Source organism: Poecilia formosa, unplaced genomic scaffold (genome assembly GCF_000485575.1).
Source record: "Poecilia formosa unplaced genomic scaffold, Poecilia_formosa-5.1.2 Scaffold8, whole genome shotgun sequence".
Lineage (NCBI taxonomy): Eukaryota > Metazoa > Chordata > Actinopteri > Cyprinodontiformes > Poeciliidae > Poecilia > Poecilia formosa.
In genome coordinates this window covers 336,056-355,676 of record NW_006799947.1, presented here as the reverse complement: position 1 = coordinate 355,676, position 19,621 = coordinate 336,056, and the positions used below count along the sequence as shown (strand labels likewise).

The following is a 19,621-nucleotide window of genomic DNA, read 5'->3' as shown; positions in this document are numbered from 1 at the left end:
CCCAATATTAATGTCTGATTCTTGTTTTAAACTTCAGCAAGTCATTTTCTGGGTGCCTAAATGCATCAAAAAACTTTTTTATGATTGATATTGTGTAAGGAAGTAAATGTATAGTTTTTCCCTGAATTAACCCATTCACAGGAGGTACTGGGAAACTTCCTTCAAGATTTTGTTCCTTGTTGACGTCGTAGCAACTCAGAGTTGCTACGATGTTACACATGATTGCCTTTGACCGTTATCCTGTCTCTCCAGTCGGACTGTGTGCCTTTGTAAACAATCCTGCTCTCCCGCTCGCGATGGGAACCTCAAGGGTCTTATGGAAAGACCTTCTCACACAATTTATTGGCTTCCTTCCTTTTTCAGAGCCAGCAGTTGAAAGCTATGTCTTTCAGTCTGTTGTGTTTGTCTTGTTGGGACTTGTCGCTGGCAGAGGTTGAGTCACACGAGAAAATTTCTTCGGGTGTGTTCTATCCAGACTGGAACCAGTTCTTCCTTTAGCGTCTAGAAAAATCGTTTGCACCCCTCCTCCCAGTCTGAAAGAGATTATTGTCCACTAAAATGATAAAAACGCAGATGTTGAAGCAGCTGTGGAAAACATGACTTTCCTGAAAAGCACAACAGCAATTAAAAAAAAGCAATATCGAGAGGCTTTGTCCGAACAAGCTACCAGTTCATTCTCCATATCTGACATGCAAGACTTGACTGCTTACATAAAAAATGATGATCGTATCTCACGCCACATTTTACTCGTTCCTCATTTTTTTCTGTTTGTCACTTTTGAGAACTGACTTCTTACAAACTAAGGGTTTCTTCTTCTGTTCCTTGAACATATTGGCTAAATTATTCAAACTGGACCTTGGAACCAAATGAAAATACGTGTTTTTTTTTATTTGTTTTTTTTTTTTATCCTCTGCTATGTAGATAGAGAATGTTATTGTTCTGAGCAGGAACAAATCTGCAAGAACTAGCTTGCTCTGGCACAGCCCATGGATTTTAGCACACAGACTAAAGAAAAGACACAAAAGCTACACCTTACATAATTTCAGAAGGTGAATGATACTGAGACCCTTTGGGAGGAGGTGAATGGTTGAGCTGTTATTTGAGCACAGTAAAGTTAAAACATTATAAGGAACACAATGCTCCTTTTTAAATAGTATTATGATATAAATCTCCATAAAAGAGCATGTGAAAAGTGTTTTGTTTTGGGGGATTTTCAAACCCACAGCAAATCTCTAAGTAAGACATCCCCCAAGCAGCAAATATGTACAAGTCAAAGGATATGCACAACAACAAAGATATGCATTCATGTTAAGGTGTGTCTCTTGCGTGTGCTGTCCAGAACCGTCACACACGTTCAGACAAGGAGAGAATCCTGTTCCTGGAAACTTAAAACATGGAAACAATAAGACTGAGTGTTTACCTATAAAAACAGAGACAGAACACCTGGTAGATATGCTACAAACTTTGACCACAAAAAGCACTGAATGCTTCAAAATGAGAAAAATCTAATAAATTATTCATGCCATAATTTGGTTTTACCTTTCATTTCTCCTCTAACTTTGATATTGTTAATACATTAAAGGTGAAGCAAAGATCTCAAACATGTCAAGTGTTACAGTTTAGAGTAAGCGTTAAGTTTTTTTTTTTTCAGATTAAAGAAAAATCACAATTTGAACAGGTTTTAACAATGGTTTTTATTGATCTGATGTTATATTCTATTGTAATGTCAATGCCCCAAGCAATTGTTACACATGGTGACAGGAACCAGGCTAAGAAAAGGAGGGGTCTGTAAAGAGACTATGTAATTACAGTTTTGCTGTGTTAATTTCCTGTGCAGGTTTTATCCAGTACAGGACCATCTTGACAGCTAGATGACAGCCTGTCAAAAAAATACACAATATTCCTCCACTCTTGGCAAATTTAAGTGAATATTTTCATTGAAAAAGATGATTTTGACTGAGCCAGAGGAGAAAGATGACAAAAATGAAAAAGAACCCCAAGAGTTTAAATCTGAAGAAAAGTCACATGTTTCTCACCTGAAATCCAATTTATCAACCTGTATATGATAAAAAAAAAACAAAAAAAAAAACTGCTTTATTTGGAGTTTTGATGATTTCTACTTCAACAGCACAGGGTCTCTCTCACATACACACAGTATTTGTACACTACGTTCTAGTCAACATGTTGCTACAGTGTTTCGAACTAACACATCTAGACAAATGTATTATTTTGGCTTGCATTGCCAAGTGGCAGCCCACTCACTTAACATTTCAATGAGCAAATCGCACTGGCTTTGGAACTTGAAGCTGAAACAAGGTTAAAGTTTAAATTCATATAATTCCCTGATCTAAATTTGATCCCAGGAGCTGGATGGAAACTTATAGCCACCAGCAGTAGTTCCAGCCCAGGGAACACTTACATATAGGGCCCATGTGGCTAGAAATCCAGATAACACTGTCTTACATACAGCAACTGTCTGATGTGAATTGTCTGTATCAGATTCCAACTGGACAACTCTGGGTGGAACGTGGGACTCCCAGTGTCCTAGATGTGTTGTGAACTTCGACGAAATCTGAGCTAATATTGTGAATATCTATTACAGATCTTACTACGGCAACCAGATTGGATTTTGCATACTCTGAGTAAAATTCATGTGGATTTTTCTCCTAACTCTTGGGCTGAGTGGTTCACTGACATCCACTAAGACACAAGTTGAAGCAGTGTTGTATTACACCCATGCAACATTGCTTTTGAGTACAAGACATTCAGATGAATTTTACGATGGGACAAAGGATTCAAGTAAACAGAGAAATGAAGAAAACAAAGGAAGACCAAAGGCAAAAGAGTGGAATGCTAATTAAAAGCTCAGCTCAGCTCAAGATGTTTTAAAAATAAGAGCGGTTCTGTTAAAAGCCTCTTATTGTCAGTGGTTTGTGGGTCCGTTTTTTTTTGTTTTTTTTCCCCCCCAGATCCAGCGGAAACGGGGAGGAGGGAGGGCACGACTCTAGTTGTGAGATCCATGATTTTTGTTTAAGTTTCTTTTGGTAAAGTATTGATGGTAAAACACAAGCAGCTCGAATCTTGCCAGTGCCTTTTCAGATTCAATATAAAACAGTGCTTTGAGAGTGACGAGAAGGGAGCCCACAAAGGCGAAGGGAACGAGGGTGGAGAGGAACATCTGGGGGCAGTTCTAGGGTTTCTTCATTATTTTAACCACACCCACGGCCACATTTCTCCTACCTGTCAACGAGAGCCAAATCTGTGCGTAAAAAAGATCGGCACGAAGTTGAACTGAGACGGAATACAGAGGAAATAAATAAGCCGGTGGTTCTTTTAGTGAGATATGGATTGAACATCTCAAAGTAAGTGAAAGTAAACTATTTTGAAAATGTCGTGGAAGGATTTGGCAATGTTCATGTTCGCGTTTCAGACAGAGATGAAGTCTTGAGTCCGCACTGAGCAGACCTACTCATTATCTGTGATTTGGGATATAAGAATACTGACTCAGAGCGATTCTTCCCACGAAAATATTTCCAGAGAGCGCGGACAATTAGTGCGTAAAAGTCGTTTTTTTCAAATGTACCAAGATTTAAGACGCTTTATTTGTCAATATTAGATTTTCTTCAACGAGAAAATACTCACAAAAGGAGACTGGCATGCTCTAACCTAATTTTGAATGTGACTATTTGCCTAAAAATGCCCTAAAGAAAAGCCTGAACAGTTTGTGGGTGTGTAAAAAAAAAAGAAAAAAAAAGTTGCTTCAGCTTGTCTCCTTTGTTGGCAGTTTAGTCACGGGCCTTTACATGGCTGTGATTTCACAAACGCTCTCTTGATATGATTAAGACTTAGGAAGTTGGAAATTTTTTTTTATTTTTTTTTTATTTCCAATCAGGTCTGAACAGACTTCCTGATATTTATCTCCCTAGAAAAATGTCTATTGGCTGAAACTCAACTGGCTCTGAAAACATGATGTTAGTGACCCTTTTGTTTTTTGTTTTTTTTTTACATTTCCACTTCCAGGTGAAAGGAGAAACGGTAACCATAGAGAGAAGAATTTCAGACAACAGATATTTGACTACAAGTCAACAACATGGACTGGAAGACCTTCCAAGCCCTCCTCAGCGGAGTGAACAAATACTCCACTGCGTTTGGACGGGTATGGCTGTCGGTGGTGTTTGTGTTCAGGGTGATGGTGTACGTGGTGGCAGCTGAGCGGGTTTGGGGGGATGACCAGAAGGACTTTGACTGCAACACCAAGCAGCCTGGCTGTCCCAATGTCTGCTACGATCACATCTTCCCCATCTCCCACATCCGCCTGTGGGCCCTCCAGCTCATCTTCGTCACCTGCCCTTCGTTCATGGTGGTGATGCACGTGGCGTACCGCGATGAACGCGAGCGAAAGCACAGGGCCAAATTCGGTGAAGACAGCAAGCTGTACACCAACACTGGCAAGAAACACGGTGGGCTGTGGTGGACCTACCTGATCAGCCTTTTTGCAAAAACAGGTATTGAGATTGCCTTCCTCTACATCCTACACCATATCTACGACAGCTTCTACCTACCAAGGCTCTACAAGTGCGAGGTGGTACCCTGTCCCAACGTGGTTGATTGCTATATCGGTCACCCAACAGAGAAGAAGGTCTTCACCTACTTCATGGTTGGAGCTTCGGCTCTCTGTATCGTCCTGAACATATGCGAGATCATCTATCTCATCTCCAAGAGAATTGCACGGATCATAAACAAGTGCAAAAGGCGCAATCACCACATGGCTGTGCAACATGACGACTACAACAACGACAACTTCCACAACTACAATGTGGCTTTGCCAAAGAGAGATATGGATGACAAGCCTCCATCCTTCAAGAACGTCTGCAAAGCATCAAACCAGCTGCAAGTACTCGGCTCAGATCCAAAGATACGGGCTTCTGCTCCCAACTTGACCCTGTCATGGTCATGATGGAAGTCAGGCAACGGGTCAAGAGCTAAAAACTGTTTTGGCTGGATTTTAAGGTTTGCAAACCCTAAAAAAAAAATACAGATGCAGACCCATGAGCCACATTGCAGAATGTTTCAGAGCTGGATCATTGGTATTGGATTCATTGTGACTTTGTGTCCGCATCTAAAACTCTCAAGGAATTGTTTGAACTTCGGTCTCCAAGTCAACATCCACAATATTTATAAGTCAACTGTTAAATGTAAGTTTGATTTGTTGGTGATACGTGGTTGTCCTTTTTAGATACTATAAATATCTCTGTGCCATTTCAGCTCTTCTACTTTTTAAAATAAGCCAGTGAAAGTTTTATCAGCTTTACTTTTGAGTAGTTTTGGCACGGGGGGGAAGGGAAATAAGTATCACAAAAGAAGCAAAGTCACACCTGGTAGAGGTATTCACCATCCCTACCCGTGTCTACAGTGGTGTGTCAGAAACTGATGTCGTAATCTACAGGTTAGCTGTTAAAAAAGGATTTTTAAAATGTAGTTTGCACTCAGATTATGATTTTAGCTTCATGATTTCATGTAAATTCGAAGAAAAGGACACCCTTCATCATGGAAATATAGATGCTTCAGAGCTTGTATAAAAGTACTTGAAGGTGCCCAGAAATGAGCTGTTTTATTCTCACAGACAAAATTAAATGCATTTGTTTTGCATTTCATGTTTTTGAAATCCTTGCTCTCTCTGTCAGGTTTGTGCTGCTCAGACTCCTTGTGTTTTGACATGCTTGTGCACAACCTCGCGCGGTCCAAGACCACTGTTGATTCAAGTCAGTCTCAAGGGGATGCTGCTGTTTAATTCTGTGTTTTAGTGCTGAATCATGTTGGATGAAAACTGGACAGACCTGGATGCGGCTTGTGGAACTGTAACAGTCCAATCTGGAAGTCATGTGGAAAATTGCAGATGCTGTTAATATTTGTCCTTTTTATAAAAGTGTAAATGTATGAAAACAATGTGTGTCTTTGTCGTTTTTGAATTGAGATTCATTATTAGATAGAAGCAAGAGAAAACATGCCATAAATATAGATTTTAATTATGCATGTGGATCCCAACAGTCTTCATCTAAGGAGCTGGTCATTGTTTTATGATGAATCCTGACGTCGGCATAAATTTGTGACAGACATGCATCTGAATATACCGAGTCATAATGGTGTACCATTTAAAATTGTTTCCAATAACTGTCAAGTGCTTTTCCAGGTGTTTCTTGGATGACGTAACAACCTCAGGTTGCCAGTTTTACTTGTCATTCAGGTTTCTTAACTTACATCAACTGAAATGCTTTGTTTTGTCCTGGATGTTTTCTTAGAACTGGAAATTTTCCACAGAGACAATAAGAAATCTACGCACAATAGTTCCTCGGATGGTGATTAATGGCTCAAAATATGCTTCTTCCGGAAGAAGCATAAAAGCATAAAAAGGTGCATGTGACGCCCTCTACTGTTACTTTTTCAACTGTTTCACAGCTGCCACGTTTTTATGAAGGGATGCAAGTGAAACATATAAAAATAATAATCCATGACTTCCGTTTTTCATCGGTGTCCTATAAAATTTCATTTAAAAAAACTCCAAACTTTTCCAGACACAATTTTCTCAATATTTTTTGGGAGTCTTGAAGCTATGATTGGCATTCAAGTACAAGCCATTTTCCAAGTTGGGTTTTAGGGGTTATTTTCCACAAATGCAGTTAAAACCCTGATGCAAAGAGTTGTGTAGGCTAATGAAGCAAAAACCGGTGAAACGGCTTTATCTCTGTAGGCAACACAATGTGCCTTGCCCAGAGGCACTCAGACACGCAGCAGGGGATGAAACGGGAATTTTCCAAATTCAAAACAGCTACTCTTCCAACTGTTGCCCTCGTTAAGTAAGTGTGTGAAACAGACAAGAACTGAAGCTGAGCTGTGGAAAATCAAATCTACAATCATCTAAATTGACGTAACATGCCACAGATTGTTTTCTTTAGATAACGGAGTAAGAAGTTTCACTTAGTTTTCCATCAAAATAGAAACGACAAGAGAACATTCCATTCAAGTGAGGCAGAGAAATGATATTGCAATGCATTTTCACTGTGTTTTATCAAGTCAGACAACTCAAAAATGCCTTAAACTAGACGCAGTCAAATCAACAACACACTGAAGGCGTTGAGCTGACGGCAGACTGACAGAAGTCAGTTGTGTAGGCCAACATCCTGGTTACAGGAACTACTTGCTGAACTACTCTTGCCCCATGCGTGTTGCTCTTCTTAAACTCACAAATACCAACAGGAAAACAGGTAAACAAAGGAGGAATGTGTGGAAAAGTTCCATTTGCTAAGAGGTCTGTGGAACTCCCTGTGCCACATTTTTTTTTAATTTTAAAGAAAAATCTTGTGGCCACAGTCAAAAACTAAAAAAAACATTTAATCCATTTTGCAGGTTAATGGGTTAAAACATTTTGTCAAATCAACAAAGATTTGATAAAATTAGGACTCCTCTGGTCATTGTGAGTTGACTTGTTAGGTGAGCTCTGCCTGGGTCTGGTCCTCAAAAGATAATATCCTGGAACCTTTTGATGGATTTCTTCTCAAGAACACCCGACTCAAACGAATGGTGAGGCTGTTTGATTCAGGTGCTTCAGATATTTATCTGGAACTTGATTGAATGATGATAAGCTTATTCTATTTGATCTGTTGGATCAAGGCCACATCTAAAACTTGCAGGACCCTGACACTTGAGGACTTAAAGCAGCCATATGTAACTTCTATCATAAACATTTGTCAAAACTATGACTATGTTGAGACAGTATGAAACACAAACTGTGAGAAAAAAAACTGAGGTCCTTTGCCTTCTCCCTATTGTCCAGTGCTCTGTCAGAAACAACCAATCAGAGCCAGGAAAAGGGTCTTAGTGCTGTCAATCACTCTTGTGTATACCCCACTCATAACCTCCCCCTAACTCTTTGCAAATATGTTTGCAAAAAACATATTTTTGCAAAAGCTACGTACTGTAACTATACTTTATGTCTAAGCTGATTCCTCAGTTACACATAAAACAAATAGACTTAAAATCAGGATTTCTCAAAGGTTTCCAGTATGAGATGATGCTAAAACAAATATTACATCCTAGCAATATACATCAGTAGACAAATGCAATCACAAATTGCAATGTAAAATAGTTTTATTTTTGAAACTTTCAACTTTCATAAATATGTACATTTCAAATTTAAAGAGATAATTTAAATAAATAACCTTAAGCACTATGTTAAAAAAAAGAAAGTTTCACTAACCATTATATTGTCCAAACTTCGAAGGCATGATGGTTTCCACGGGTACATACTGAACTAAATCTTCTGCTGTGATATTAGTGATTTAATCTGTATTTACAGGACCGTGTGTCATTAGAAACTTAAAGTTAAGTCCATTCTTCATCCACTGACCACAAATTGACAAAAGCATTCATTTAAAAGACAAGTGCTCTTAACAGATTTTACATAAGGCACTAATACAGAAAACAATATTTAACAACAATTTTTAGAGCGGTTAAATCAAACCACATTTTATTTTGCTTAAGTTTGGAAACTGAGGATGATATAGCCTTGGAAAAAGCCACCATTTCTTTTTTTGTCTACAGTTTGCAGGTGGCTTGTGCCACTTTGGAGCTGGTCTTCCTGTTGATGGTTCGACAGATAAAAGCTCCAGCATCCATCAGCTTTGAGAGGTCCACTCCCTGACGTGAGAACACAGAGTCACAGCTTAAACAATTTGAGGAAAAGTTCAAGTAAAACATAAGTAATTCATCTATTTTTAAAGTTTACAAGCAGAGCAGCAACAACATAAGCAGACTGACAGAAAACAGGAACAGAATGAAATTATTCTCGATTGATCTAAGGTGAAAATTTAACTGCAATGTGATTGCAGTTAATCAATCTGCAATCATACATTAATAAATCCTGATTTAACGTTAATGTACTAACATTAAATTCTAGTTTTTAAGAAAATGTACAAGTCATTTAATATGTGACTGTTTCCTCCGGAAGACAGAAAATGGATCAACTTGGGCATTATAAACTAATAATTGATGGAATAACTGCTGTTGATAAGCGGTATGTACATTTACCAGAAGTGTAATTAACAACTGGTTTTCTTATCCCTCCTAGCTGACTCCAAAGCAAAGAAAGGTAGATAAAAAGTGGATCTCTTACCGTTTTAATTCCAAGTCCATGCAGCATATAAACAACATCTTCGGTTGCAACATTCCCAGAAGCCCCCTGAGCGTATGGACAGCCGCCCAGTCCAGCTACTGATGAGTCTACCACGCTGATTCCCATCTGAGAAAACGAAACAAAACAAAATAAAATAAAAAAAAAAAAACAGAAAAACTTCACTTTTATAATAATACCCTAGATTGTTTCAGGGAAAGCTTTTAGATTCAGAAACATGAACTCAGCCTGACCTGCAAGGCTATGAGGATGTTAGCCAGAGCCTGGCCATAAGTGTCGTGGCAGTGAACAGCTAAAGCACTCACTGGCACCTCTTTGGTCACAGCTTCCAACATTTTAGTCATACTTCCAGGAGTCCCCACTCCAATAGTGTCACCTAGAGAAATCTCGTAACAGCCCATAGAGTACAGGCGCTTCGCCACCTGTGACACAGAAACAAATCTTAAGTACTAAGCGTCTGGCCGTTTTACAAAAGATGATGAACGACTTATTTGCTGAACAAACGCAACATCTTTTGAGCCATAACTCACATGCGCAACTTTCTCAGGCGCCACCTGGCCCTCATACGGACATCCCACGACGCACGAGACATAACTGCAGTGACGAGAAACATGGATGAAAGAGTTTAAGAGCAAGTCCGAATGATTTAAAGGTTTACTGGGAGTGGCGTGGATGCTGGAAATTATACCCCCGAACTGGCACGGCAGCTTCTTTAGCTGCCTTCATGACCTCCTCGAAGCGCTGTAAACTCTCCTCCACAGAGCAGTTTATGTTCTTCTTGCTAAACAGCTCAGATGCAGCACCAAATATGGCCACCTCTGAAGCCCCGGCCTTTAGCTACAGCACAAGAAATCAAAACATGTTTTAGAGCCATCACCTGCAGTATTAAAAACCTGAACATTCAGTGCCTATTCAGGGCTGAATCAGAACTACAGGAATGTGCAGCACTCACAGCAGCTTGAAAACCTTTCAGGTTTGGCGTGAGGACTGGATAAGATACTCCTGGTTTCTTACTGATACCTTTCATCACCTCCACCTGATCTGCCATCTGATAAGTAAACAATAGAAGCCAATCAGCATTAAAAAGAAAAAAAAAAAAGCTCAATTCATTATTGCATCCTGAAGTCGGAGTGGGTTTTGTTCTAAAAGGCTTACCTGAGGAACCCATTTAGGGGACACAAAGCTGGTGGCCTCAATGACTGGAAGTCCAGACTCTGACAACATGTTAATTAAATTGATTTTTGCCTCTGTTGGAACGACAGTCTAAAGGGATAGAATCATAAAACCAATAATGAAGAACAGCTGATAAATAATGCCAACTATGCATGACTCATGTAATTTCACCAGGTTGTACAAGATTGCCACACCTATTCTTTTGCTCCCTGAACCACTGGGGCAAGGGTGCCCAAAGTTGGTCCTGGAGGGCCGGCATCCTGCATGTTTTAGTTTTCTCCCTGGTTTAATGCACCTGCATCAAATGATGGCTCGTTAGAAGGCCTAAGAGGAATATTGACAAACTGAAAAGGTTGTTGCTACCACCAGGGAAAGAACTAAAACGTGCAGGATGCCGGCCCCTGAGGACTGACTTTGGACACCCCTGCACTAGGGCAACAATTTAACTTTATATTTAAAGTTATTTTACTTTTTTTTTTTTTTTTTAAGGTAGTGTCTTAACCTGAATACAAAAATCAGCATCGTAACAAAACAGAAACAAAAACAGCCAACATGTTAGGCTTAAAACATCTTTGCTGTATTACATAGTAAAAATGAAAGAACAAATTGTATGCTTGTAATTTCAAAATTAATATGCTGTAATGCCTGTACCTACAGTTATTATACAAAAACACAATACAATAAAAACTATTTAATAATATAATTGCACCGTATTAATAAAACAAAAATATTTTGTTGTAATTGTAATTTTTTAAATAAATAGATAAATAAATAAATAAATGTCTATTTATATTATGTACTTCACTGAAATTCCTGAAAGACACAAAAGCACCTGCTCCCCTTGGGTAAACATTTAGTTGTAAATCGTGATTAACCTTCATTTGGTTAATCTTATGATTTGAAAATCAAATAAAACCAAACAAAACTAAAAATAAAAACATGATTTATTTATTTATACAAGTGTACCTTTTCATTTTGAAGACCGTCTCTGGGTCCAACTTCCACTATTTTCACAGTTTGTGGGAGAGCATGAGCAGCTTTTACACATGTCTGAAGGCAAAACACACACATATAACCACCAACAGTCAAATAAAAATAAGAGTTAAAGCTGAACTGTAGCGTCTCCTCAAGAGTCACCAAACAAGAGTGTTGAGCCAGTGGAGGCTAATGGATATTTGGAGACCGACGTTCTTTACGGCACCAACTGTAAACGTTTAGTTCAAACAACGGGGAAATAAAAACCCAGAACTAACCGTCTTCTCCTTTGGTGCGGAGCTGAACGACATATATTGCTGGCCCATTCTTAATCTTAAAGTTGTTCTGTTGACAAGCCTCATTGTAGCAGCCATCACTAGCTAGCTAACAGCAGCCTGACGTCATACTTCCTGGAAACGCGAGTTGTGACGTTTTCTTTAAAAAAAAAAAATAAATAAAAAATAAAATAAAAAAAATGCATAGGCGCCATCTACTGGCAATAATTAGGTAGTGAATAAGAAGCGTTAGGACATAGAACAAAAATCACATTTATTTATTTCACATTCTTTTAGTCACTACATAGAAGATAAAATATTTATCTGGCCTTGTGGTGCAATTGAATGTCAGCTTTCCAGAAGACCTCCAGGTCTCTTTAAACACTGGGTAAAAACGGGACCCTAGAAATGTCAGTATAGCAGAGTAAAATATCTATATGTCTAAATAAATAAATAAATAAATAAATAAATAAATAAATAAATAAATAACAGAAAATATAAGCTGGGCTAGATCACCTCTTCACACGTTCATATCCCCGTTTTGGACAGTGTTGATATTTTTGTCCTAACTTACTTAAATCTGTACCTGAAAACAAACCCATTTCATACACCAACCACACAGCAACAGTTTATTTCACTTAATAGTTTAGGTTTAAATTCAATTTGAAGAAGGGAAGTAGAAAACAGTTCAAATATAACATGAAAATAATTTTATTTCTTGAAGACTGAGTGTTGTGGTTCATTTCTATTGATTGTAGTTTTGATTCCTGGTCAGACAACTTCACTCATGTAAAGAAAGCACACATATTTTCTCCTTGAACAAACAAAATGAAGCATAATTTGACATTTTATGGTTTTAAAAAAAATAGAAAAAGTTTTCTGGAGTGTTAGTACTCAAAATTTTTGAAGGTAGGCTTCACAAAAATTATATTGTGTTAATTGGATCTCAAAATGTGCTATGACACTTTATTCATTTGAGTGACAAATTTTCCTTAAAAATTGTTTTTGCAAATACTTTCTCTAGTTTTTCAACTTGATGATTTTTCATATTTCAGAATATGAAAGCTAGGTTCTTTTTTGAAAGTAAAATGCACAAATGAATAGCTGGTAGAGATATAGTAGCTTAGTTACAACTCACATCTAATGATGACTCAGGTACAGGTGTATAAAAATATCTTTAATGTGTCAGAAAGTAAAAATAAAAAGTAATAAATAAATTACAATTGATTATACCATAGTGCATATAATAAACAAGAAATCAGAGTGCTTGCAGAAAAACACTTAAAACAAAATTATGTCGCCTTAAACTTGAAAAATCCTTAAAAGCTGCCATTTAGTCTGGATCAACATTTTGGGTTCACTGCTAACAAAAAGTCCCAAATCTCTGCAAAGACATAGTGTCTTTTCATGCATTCAAATGAAGAAACATTTATTAAAATCATTGTAACACAACAACTCAATCAAAACAATAGAAATTAATATGCATGCTTTGGATACTGCATAACTTCAGCAACATTTACAAAAAGCAGGTTTTTTTTTTGTAAAAACAGTCTCAAAAAGAATGATTCCTGTGTTGGATACACCCAACAAACTGAGAGCTTACATCTCCAGGCTAGTTTTTGTTGTTGTTGTTGTTTATGTTATTTTTTTTATTTTTTTTATTTTTTATTTTTGCATTGCTTTAACTCAGAGATGCACACTGCCAATATATCTGCACGTAGTTTGGTCCTTCTTCACTGCAGCTCCTCGTCGCTGTCATCCACTTGCTGGATGATGAGATCTGCACCCGAGTCTTCAGCGAGATCATCTTCGTCATTCACCATCCAGTTTCTCTTGGTGTCGCCTTCCTCCTCACCGTCCACACCTAGTAACAGCGCTGGCTCCTCGTTGGGCGTCTGCAGACCGTCCATGGGTATGTCGTCACAGCCCACTTCCTGGATACAGGTGGTGCAGATCCGGTAGCGGCGTGTGCCCTCACACACCACATGCCCGGTTTCCTCTGTCACCTGACATTTGCACTTCCTGCACACCAGTTTCCTGGCTTGATGAATCTGTGGAAAGCCAGAAAACAGTTAAAATGCAATTCTGTTTTTCTTTTATAATTAATTCCAGATTTGAGTAATTTATATATGGTCATAAAAGTGGTTAATATTGGTTGGAGTCTACCAGCAGAGATCACTTGGCAATATTTTCCCTCTCTTCCATAAGTTCTCCAAATCTTTCAGACTGTGAGGACTTCGCTTACCCACAGGCTTCTTCTGGAGATTCAGCAGATGTAATATAGTGAGTGGTGGGGACTGTGGAGTTTCAAGAGATTTACGTAAAGGGTGGGCTTCCCACTCTCAGCCCAGAAAGCCCCCTGTGACATCAATGATGGGCAACATTTTGCCCATATTTAAAAATAGGGTCTCCGACTTACATACTAACTAATGTTTATCCAATAAACATTGGTGGATTTGGCTAGAAACACAGTTGGAGGTTCCACTGTGGGTCAAGTTTTTAGTTTGGGGTTCCACATGCATATTTACTGATGATACTGTTTTCTTCTAACCTAAACGTTTTCAATAAAATGTTGTAACATTTGGTACATCTGGATAGTATAAAACCTCTACATGTCCTATAACCTGCACATAAAAGTAGAACACCCTGTCCCAGAGTGATGAAGAAAAAAAAATAGCTCAGTACTTTTACCTCGAGGCAACACAAAGGTATCATGACATCCCAAAAAAACATTCCTTTTTAAAACAGTTCGTTGCTAGGTAAGACTCCTAGTGCCTTTCCAAAGATGGGTATTCCCTATCAAGTCTCTCTTTCCTGTCATGCCACCCCCATTCATCCGAGGCAGATAGTCACCCTTCCTAAATCTGGTTCTTTTACATATTTCTTCTTGACTAAAGGGATAGTTCACCTATTCATTTTACTTAACGCCTGCTCAGAATGGGAAACAGAATCCAAGTGACTGTCTGATGCATTTATTTCCTCCAAACTATAAAGTGGGGTATAAGAATCAAGCTAAACTGAACAGCATGTAGCTTCTTTTTAAATGTTATCCACTGAATTTTGTATTAACGAAGCTATACCAACTTTTTAAAAGATATTTTATGTGGTGTTGAATAAAAAAAGCACAGCTGAATGTTAGCTTCAGACTCTGAGAAGACATACTGTCTCAAAGTGACTACGTAGGTGCTCCAGGCGGGTGAAGCGCTTATTGCAGGCCTGACATGGGTACGGTCTCTCTCCGGTGTGACAGCGTAGGTGACGCTTCAGGTCTGCCTTCCTCTTCACGGTGTGTGTGCAAAATGGGCATTTAAAGCGCATAACAGGGTTGGAATCTGCAAAAAATGATAAGATATGGCTGAAATATTTGTCTTACCAAAAAAGACTCACGTCATTCAAGTCTGTCCATCAACAACGTCTCTAGCATAGCTATTGATGGTGTGTACAGACAAACACACCTTTATTAAAGTGGCCAATAACACCAACGATTGGAGGTAGTGTGGCGTAAAGCTCCTCTGCTTTCTCAGCCTTTAGGGTTCTCGCCTCCTGAATATCCAGGTCTTCATGCTGGCCAGAACGAATGCTGTTGGGAGCTCTCCTTTTGGTCCCTCCTTTCCCACGTCGGCGCTCTGATCCTGGCAGTGTGTACAGAGGGTCCTGAGGGTCATGCAGGTCATCTGTCTCTGCACTGAGCTCATTAGTAGGGCTACTTGGGTCAGTCTTAAGGGCTGAGACTGCAACTTCCTGCTCCGGCTCCTTCCCTATAAAACTGGACTGGGACCTGGAGTTGTCCCGGGTCCAGAGTGCAGGTGGTGGGCTGACGGAGCGGGGGCCTTGCTGCGGATGCTCTGTAGACTCTTCTCCTGCTCCGCTGGTGAAAGAACAGGTCTCAGACAGGCTGTGGCAGCGGTCACTGTCTTCGTCCTTTACACTAATGTCCAGGGAAGATTTGATGAAGTTTTTGCAGTATGTGATGACACTGTTCATCTGCAAGTAGCTGGCCGCCGACATGACCTCGATCACATTGTGACTGGACAGATCCAGCTGCCCCGAGTAGATAAAATCCAGGATGACGGTGAAAGTCTCTGGGCTGAAGACGTCGAAGGTTGCGTTGACAGTTTCTGGCAGCCCGTCTGGCCCCCGGGACAGCAGCATCCGGAAGTAGCCGCTGCTGGCAAACAAGACGTTCCGGTGAGCCCTAAAGAGCTGGCCCTCAACCAACACACTGCAGTCGCAAAAAAGCTCCTGCCGGCGCTGCTCGTTTAGCTGCTTCAAAAGGTTGTTCTGGTGGGACGCAGTGATGTCGGCCGTGTTGAACCACCTCTGAGGTTGCCTGCAGGAGACAAAGGAGACATTACCTGTACTTGTAAACGAAAAAAGACAAACTGACTGCATTTGTCTCAACAAAATATTATTAAAGCAAGAGTTTTATATTTACAACCACTTAAATTACAATCNCGATAAATCAGTGCACCACTAGTAAACACAGTTTGCTTTGAGGGGTTAGGTCAGGAGAGTTTGCTTGCAAAGTGAGTTAAACGGGTGCCTACATTGGGTCCAGCTGATAAATTAAGACACTTAGAATCAAAACGAATCATGTCTGTCTGTGGAAGCTTTACGCTGGATTTCAATACAGTGCCTTTTTACACTTCCTCCAAATTCTGTGACCTTTATTTCTACATCAAATGCATTTTTATGACTTAAATTGTAATTGAGAACTTTGGACCACTGAGCAACAGTCCAGTCAATGCAATGGTTTTCACCTTTACTACAACACTTCTTCCTTCCACTAAACCTTCCTGTAATGTACTTTGATGCAACATTCTGAACAACTTTCTTTAGCTTTGACTTTTTGTAGCTTGCCTGTCTGTGTCAATAATAATTAAACATTTATGCATAAAAATTGTTTTCATTTGTATTATTTAATATTTTCTTTTTTGGTGAAGTTTGGTGTTTTATTTATCCACGTTGACCGAAATAAAACGGTGGTATATCATAAATATGTATATATTTTATGGTATTTTCATCAATTGAGACGCCTTATAAATATATTTTTGGAAAGGTTTATGTTTTTTTTTCTTTTTCATGTTTTTTAAAACGTTGTTTTTTTTTTTTTTAAACAAAACAAAACAACAAAACCAACTTTGGAGAGCTTGTTTGGGTCGTGTTTTACGTAAGAGTGGAGCCTTTTAAGAGTACCTTTCATTGGTCGAACAAGTTTTGAGGTTGTGGAGCCACACCTGTACAGGTCATCGCGGTGGGAAGTCACATGCCAGGATAGCAGCTCCACCCCAACTTTCAGCTCCATTCTAGTCTCGAGCTGTAAATCTACCGAGATTCTCGTCGGGGTTGTTGATCCACGGACTGCTGCTCTGCTCCGACTCGGAGGCGCCGCGACTGTTTTTGAGCTTTAAACTGTGAGTAACTTCAAACAGATACGAGCGAACATAGTAGATCAGACTGTGATGTGAAGCTGTTTTAATGTGTTTCATGTGGGAACTCGTGTCAGAGCGCAATTACGCACAGAAACTCGGAAACCTTCAGCGCAGGGATGGGAAGTAACTAGCTGGATTTAGCGAGAGTTGCCACACTGTAAAAATGAAATGGACGCTCATGTAAATGAGGTCTAACTAGATAAATAGGAACAACGTGTATTTTAGATTTAATACTGTTTAAACTAAACTACCAGAACACAAAGTTAATGACATTTGTGTTTGTTGCTTTCTCAATGATTCACTTCAGCTTTCGTTTGTTTCAGAGTCCATATCCGTGGTATTTAAGCCCCGAGGAAAGCCTTTTAGTCTGCCTTCGATCAGCAGGAAGACAGTCTGTGAACAAACTCCATCATGAACTGGGCATTCCTCCAAGGATTGCTCAGTGGCGTGAACCAGTACTCCACAGCCTTTGGTAGAGTGTGGCTGTCCATTGTGTTCCTCTTCAGGATCATGGTGTTTGTGGTGGCGGCTGAGAAGGTGTGGGGAGACGAGCAGAAAGACTTCAAATGCAACACGGCTCAGCCAGGATGCCACAACGTCTGCTACGACCACTTCTTCCCAGTGTCCCATGTCAGGCTGTGGGCCCTGCAGCTCATCTTCGTCACCTGCCCCTCGTTCCTGGTGGTGATGCATGTGGCCTACAGGGAAGACAGGGAGAAAAAGCACAGGGAAAAGTATGGTGAAAACTGCCGCCGAATTTACCTGAACACTGGGAAGAAACGTGGAGGTCTGTGGTGGACCTACGTCCTCACGCTGCTTTTCAAAATAGGGGTGGACGTGACCTTCGTCTACCTTCTCTACCACATCTACGAGGGGTACGACTTCCCCTCTCTAATCAAGTGCAAAGAGGTACCGTGTCCCAACACAGTGGACTGCTTCATCTCTCGGCCGACCGAGAAGAAAATCTTCACCCTCTTCATGGTGGTCACCAGCCTGGTCTGCGTCCTGCTCTCCATCTTCGAGATCGTCTACCTGGTGGGAAAACGCCTCCACGAGTGTGTCACCGGGGACTTTCACTCAAATCGCATGACCAACACGCTGTCCAGCGGATCCAGTCTGATGGACTCGATGAAACAGACGGGCAAAAAAACACCCGAAACGCCCGCACCCTCGTACAGCGTAGCTGTATCGTGAGACACGAGAGAAAAGACTTTCTGAAAAAGCACAAAGACGGCGAGGAAGCAAAGCTTGGCACTCCTTGCTGCCTGAAAAAAGACTTGTTGGTATAAAGCACCTCAAAGACTGAATTTTTGTACAGAGTTTGCATTTCTGGGTCATTTTACATGCTGTTGGTAAATAGAATATATTTTAACTGAAAAAGCTCTACTGAAGTTTTAAAGAAAGAAAAACAACAGAATCCCATATGTCGTTTGTCTGATTTAGGCCTGGAACCAGAAGTGTGAGTCACTCCTCGGTTTGGCAAGTTTTACCAGCACATGTGGTTCCTCTGTGTAAGATTTTCCCCGTGCTTAAGCCCGACCTCAAATGTTCAGCCTGCTGAGAGTCTTCCCCTTTCCCTCTGAGCCTGATGTTGGACACTTTTCATGGATGTTACTTGTTTTTTTTTTTTGTTAGTGTTATTGTGTTTTCCTGCTTTCTGTGTTTATCCTGGGGGCAAGAATGTGGTTTTCATAAACCCAGCTGATCAGGATGTGGATATTTTACATTCGACGTCACTGCATATGTGTTGATATTTTGTAATAAATGTTATTTTATGTTTTAAAAGGCTTCTTTCTCATTTTTTTTTATTTTTTTTTTAAAACTGACATGGCGGGTGGAAGAGAGGGGAATGTGTTTAAGAGCAGTGTAAACCATCCACCCTTACTACAGAAAAGGATTTGTTGACTCTGCACAAGCCTTGTGGCTGAGCAAAGATCTCAGCCTTCCTTCCTGTCTTATTCCTACTTTTTCATTTGTTTCGTAAAAAGCCTTGCGCCCCATTGGCCAGGCTGATTATCCTGTTGCCAAGAGCAGCGCTTTCATTGTTTGGGTACATTGGTACATTGAGGCGGAGTCACCCACTCCATGGTTTGATTCATCTCCTCTGAAGAGTGACCCCACCCAGTAGAGGAATCCATGTTTACGATGCCTTTTTTTTCCCTTCTTTTTTATACGGTTGATTACAGTAGCTTCACTGCAACGTGACAAAGCAGTGATGTAGTCAGAATTAAGGGCCATTTGCAACTCTCTCCTTATTTGCCTTGCTAAGGTTTTGAAATGCAGCTGTTTACATCCACCTTGGCAGAACCCCAGTGACAGAGTGGTATGTACAAAAGTAAGCCAGCCAAATGAAGCTCTGCAAACAAGGGCTGGATAAACTGCAGGCATCAGTAGTTCACTGGAAACGTATGAAAGGATTTTAAGGCAGTCATCCAACTAACACAGTCTTCAGAAACTTTGTAATTACTAAAGGACATCAGCAGGTAGATGGAAGATTGACGTTTGTACCTGGTTGTATTCAGACTTTTTAACAATAACAAACCTTTCCCTTTTCCCTTATTTTCCCTAGTTTGTTAAAT

General features: G+C 39.9%; 4 protein-coding genes across 5 annotated transcripts; 2 read left to right on the top strand and 2 right to left on the bottom strand.

Moving 5' to 3' along the window:
* Positions 1–3,212: 3,212 nt before the first annotated feature.
* Positions 3,213–6,171, top strand: LOC103153348 (gap junction beta-3 protein-like). Its single transcript, XM_007574238.2, has 2 exons — positions 3,213–3,362; positions 4,021–6,171. Exon 2 carries the CDS (start codon positions 4,091–4,093, stop codon positions 4,955–4,957), a length of 867 nt encoding a protein of 288 aa, XP_007574300.1. The 5' UTR covers positions 3,213–3,362; positions 4,021–4,090; the 3' UTR covers positions 4,958–6,171.
* A 2,324-nt stretch (positions 6,172–8,495) lies between these two features.
* Positions 8,496–11,760, bottom strand: LOC103153334 (hydroxymethylglutaryl-CoA lyase, mitochondrial-like). 2 transcript variants are annotated; one of them, XM_007574218.2, is made up of 9 exons: positions 11,614–11,760; positions 11,327–11,410; positions 10,343–10,450; positions 10,140–10,235; positions 9,876–10,024; positions 9,718–9,781; positions 9,421–9,609; positions 9,170–9,295; positions 8,496–8,694 (listed from the first exon to the last, which is right to left on the bottom strand). In XM_007574218.2, the coding sequence occupies exons 1-9, from the start codon at positions 11,707–11,709 to the stop codon at positions 8,593–8,595; spliced, it is 1,014 nt and encodes a 337-aa protein (XP_007574280.1). In that variant the 5' UTR covers positions 11,710–11,760; the 3' UTR covers positions 8,496–8,592. The 2 variants fall into 2 exon arrangements, with proteins under 2 accessions (XP_007574280.1, XP_007574288.1); XM_007574226.1 differs by lacking the exons at positions 11,327–11,410; positions 11,614–11,760 and adding an exon at positions 10,555–10,637.
* A 1,012-nt stretch (positions 11,761–12,772) lies between these two features.
* Positions 12,773–16,058, bottom strand: LOC103155319 (zinc finger and BTB domain-containing protein 8A-like). Its single transcript, XM_016661688.1, has 3 exons — positions 15,066–16,058; positions 14,773–14,942; positions 12,773–13,661 (listed from the first exon to the last, which is right to left on the bottom strand). The coding sequence occupies exons 1-3, from the start codon at positions 16,000–16,002 to the stop codon at positions 13,344–13,346; spliced, it is 1,425 nt and encodes a 474-aa protein (XP_016517174.1). The 5' UTR covers positions 16,003–16,058; the 3' UTR covers positions 12,773–13,343.
* Positions 16,059–16,845: 787 nt separating this feature from the next.
* LOC103153324 (gap junction beta-4 protein-like) lies at positions 16,846–18,827 on the top strand. Its single transcript, XM_007574207.2, has 2 exons — positions 16,846–17,024; positions 17,366–18,827. Exon 2 carries the CDS (start codon positions 17,454–17,456, stop codon positions 18,234–18,236), a length of 783 nt encoding a protein of 260 aa, XP_007574269.1. The 5' UTR covers positions 16,846–17,024; positions 17,366–17,453; the 3' UTR covers positions 18,237–18,827.
* Positions 18,828–19,621: the final 794 nt, after the last annotated feature.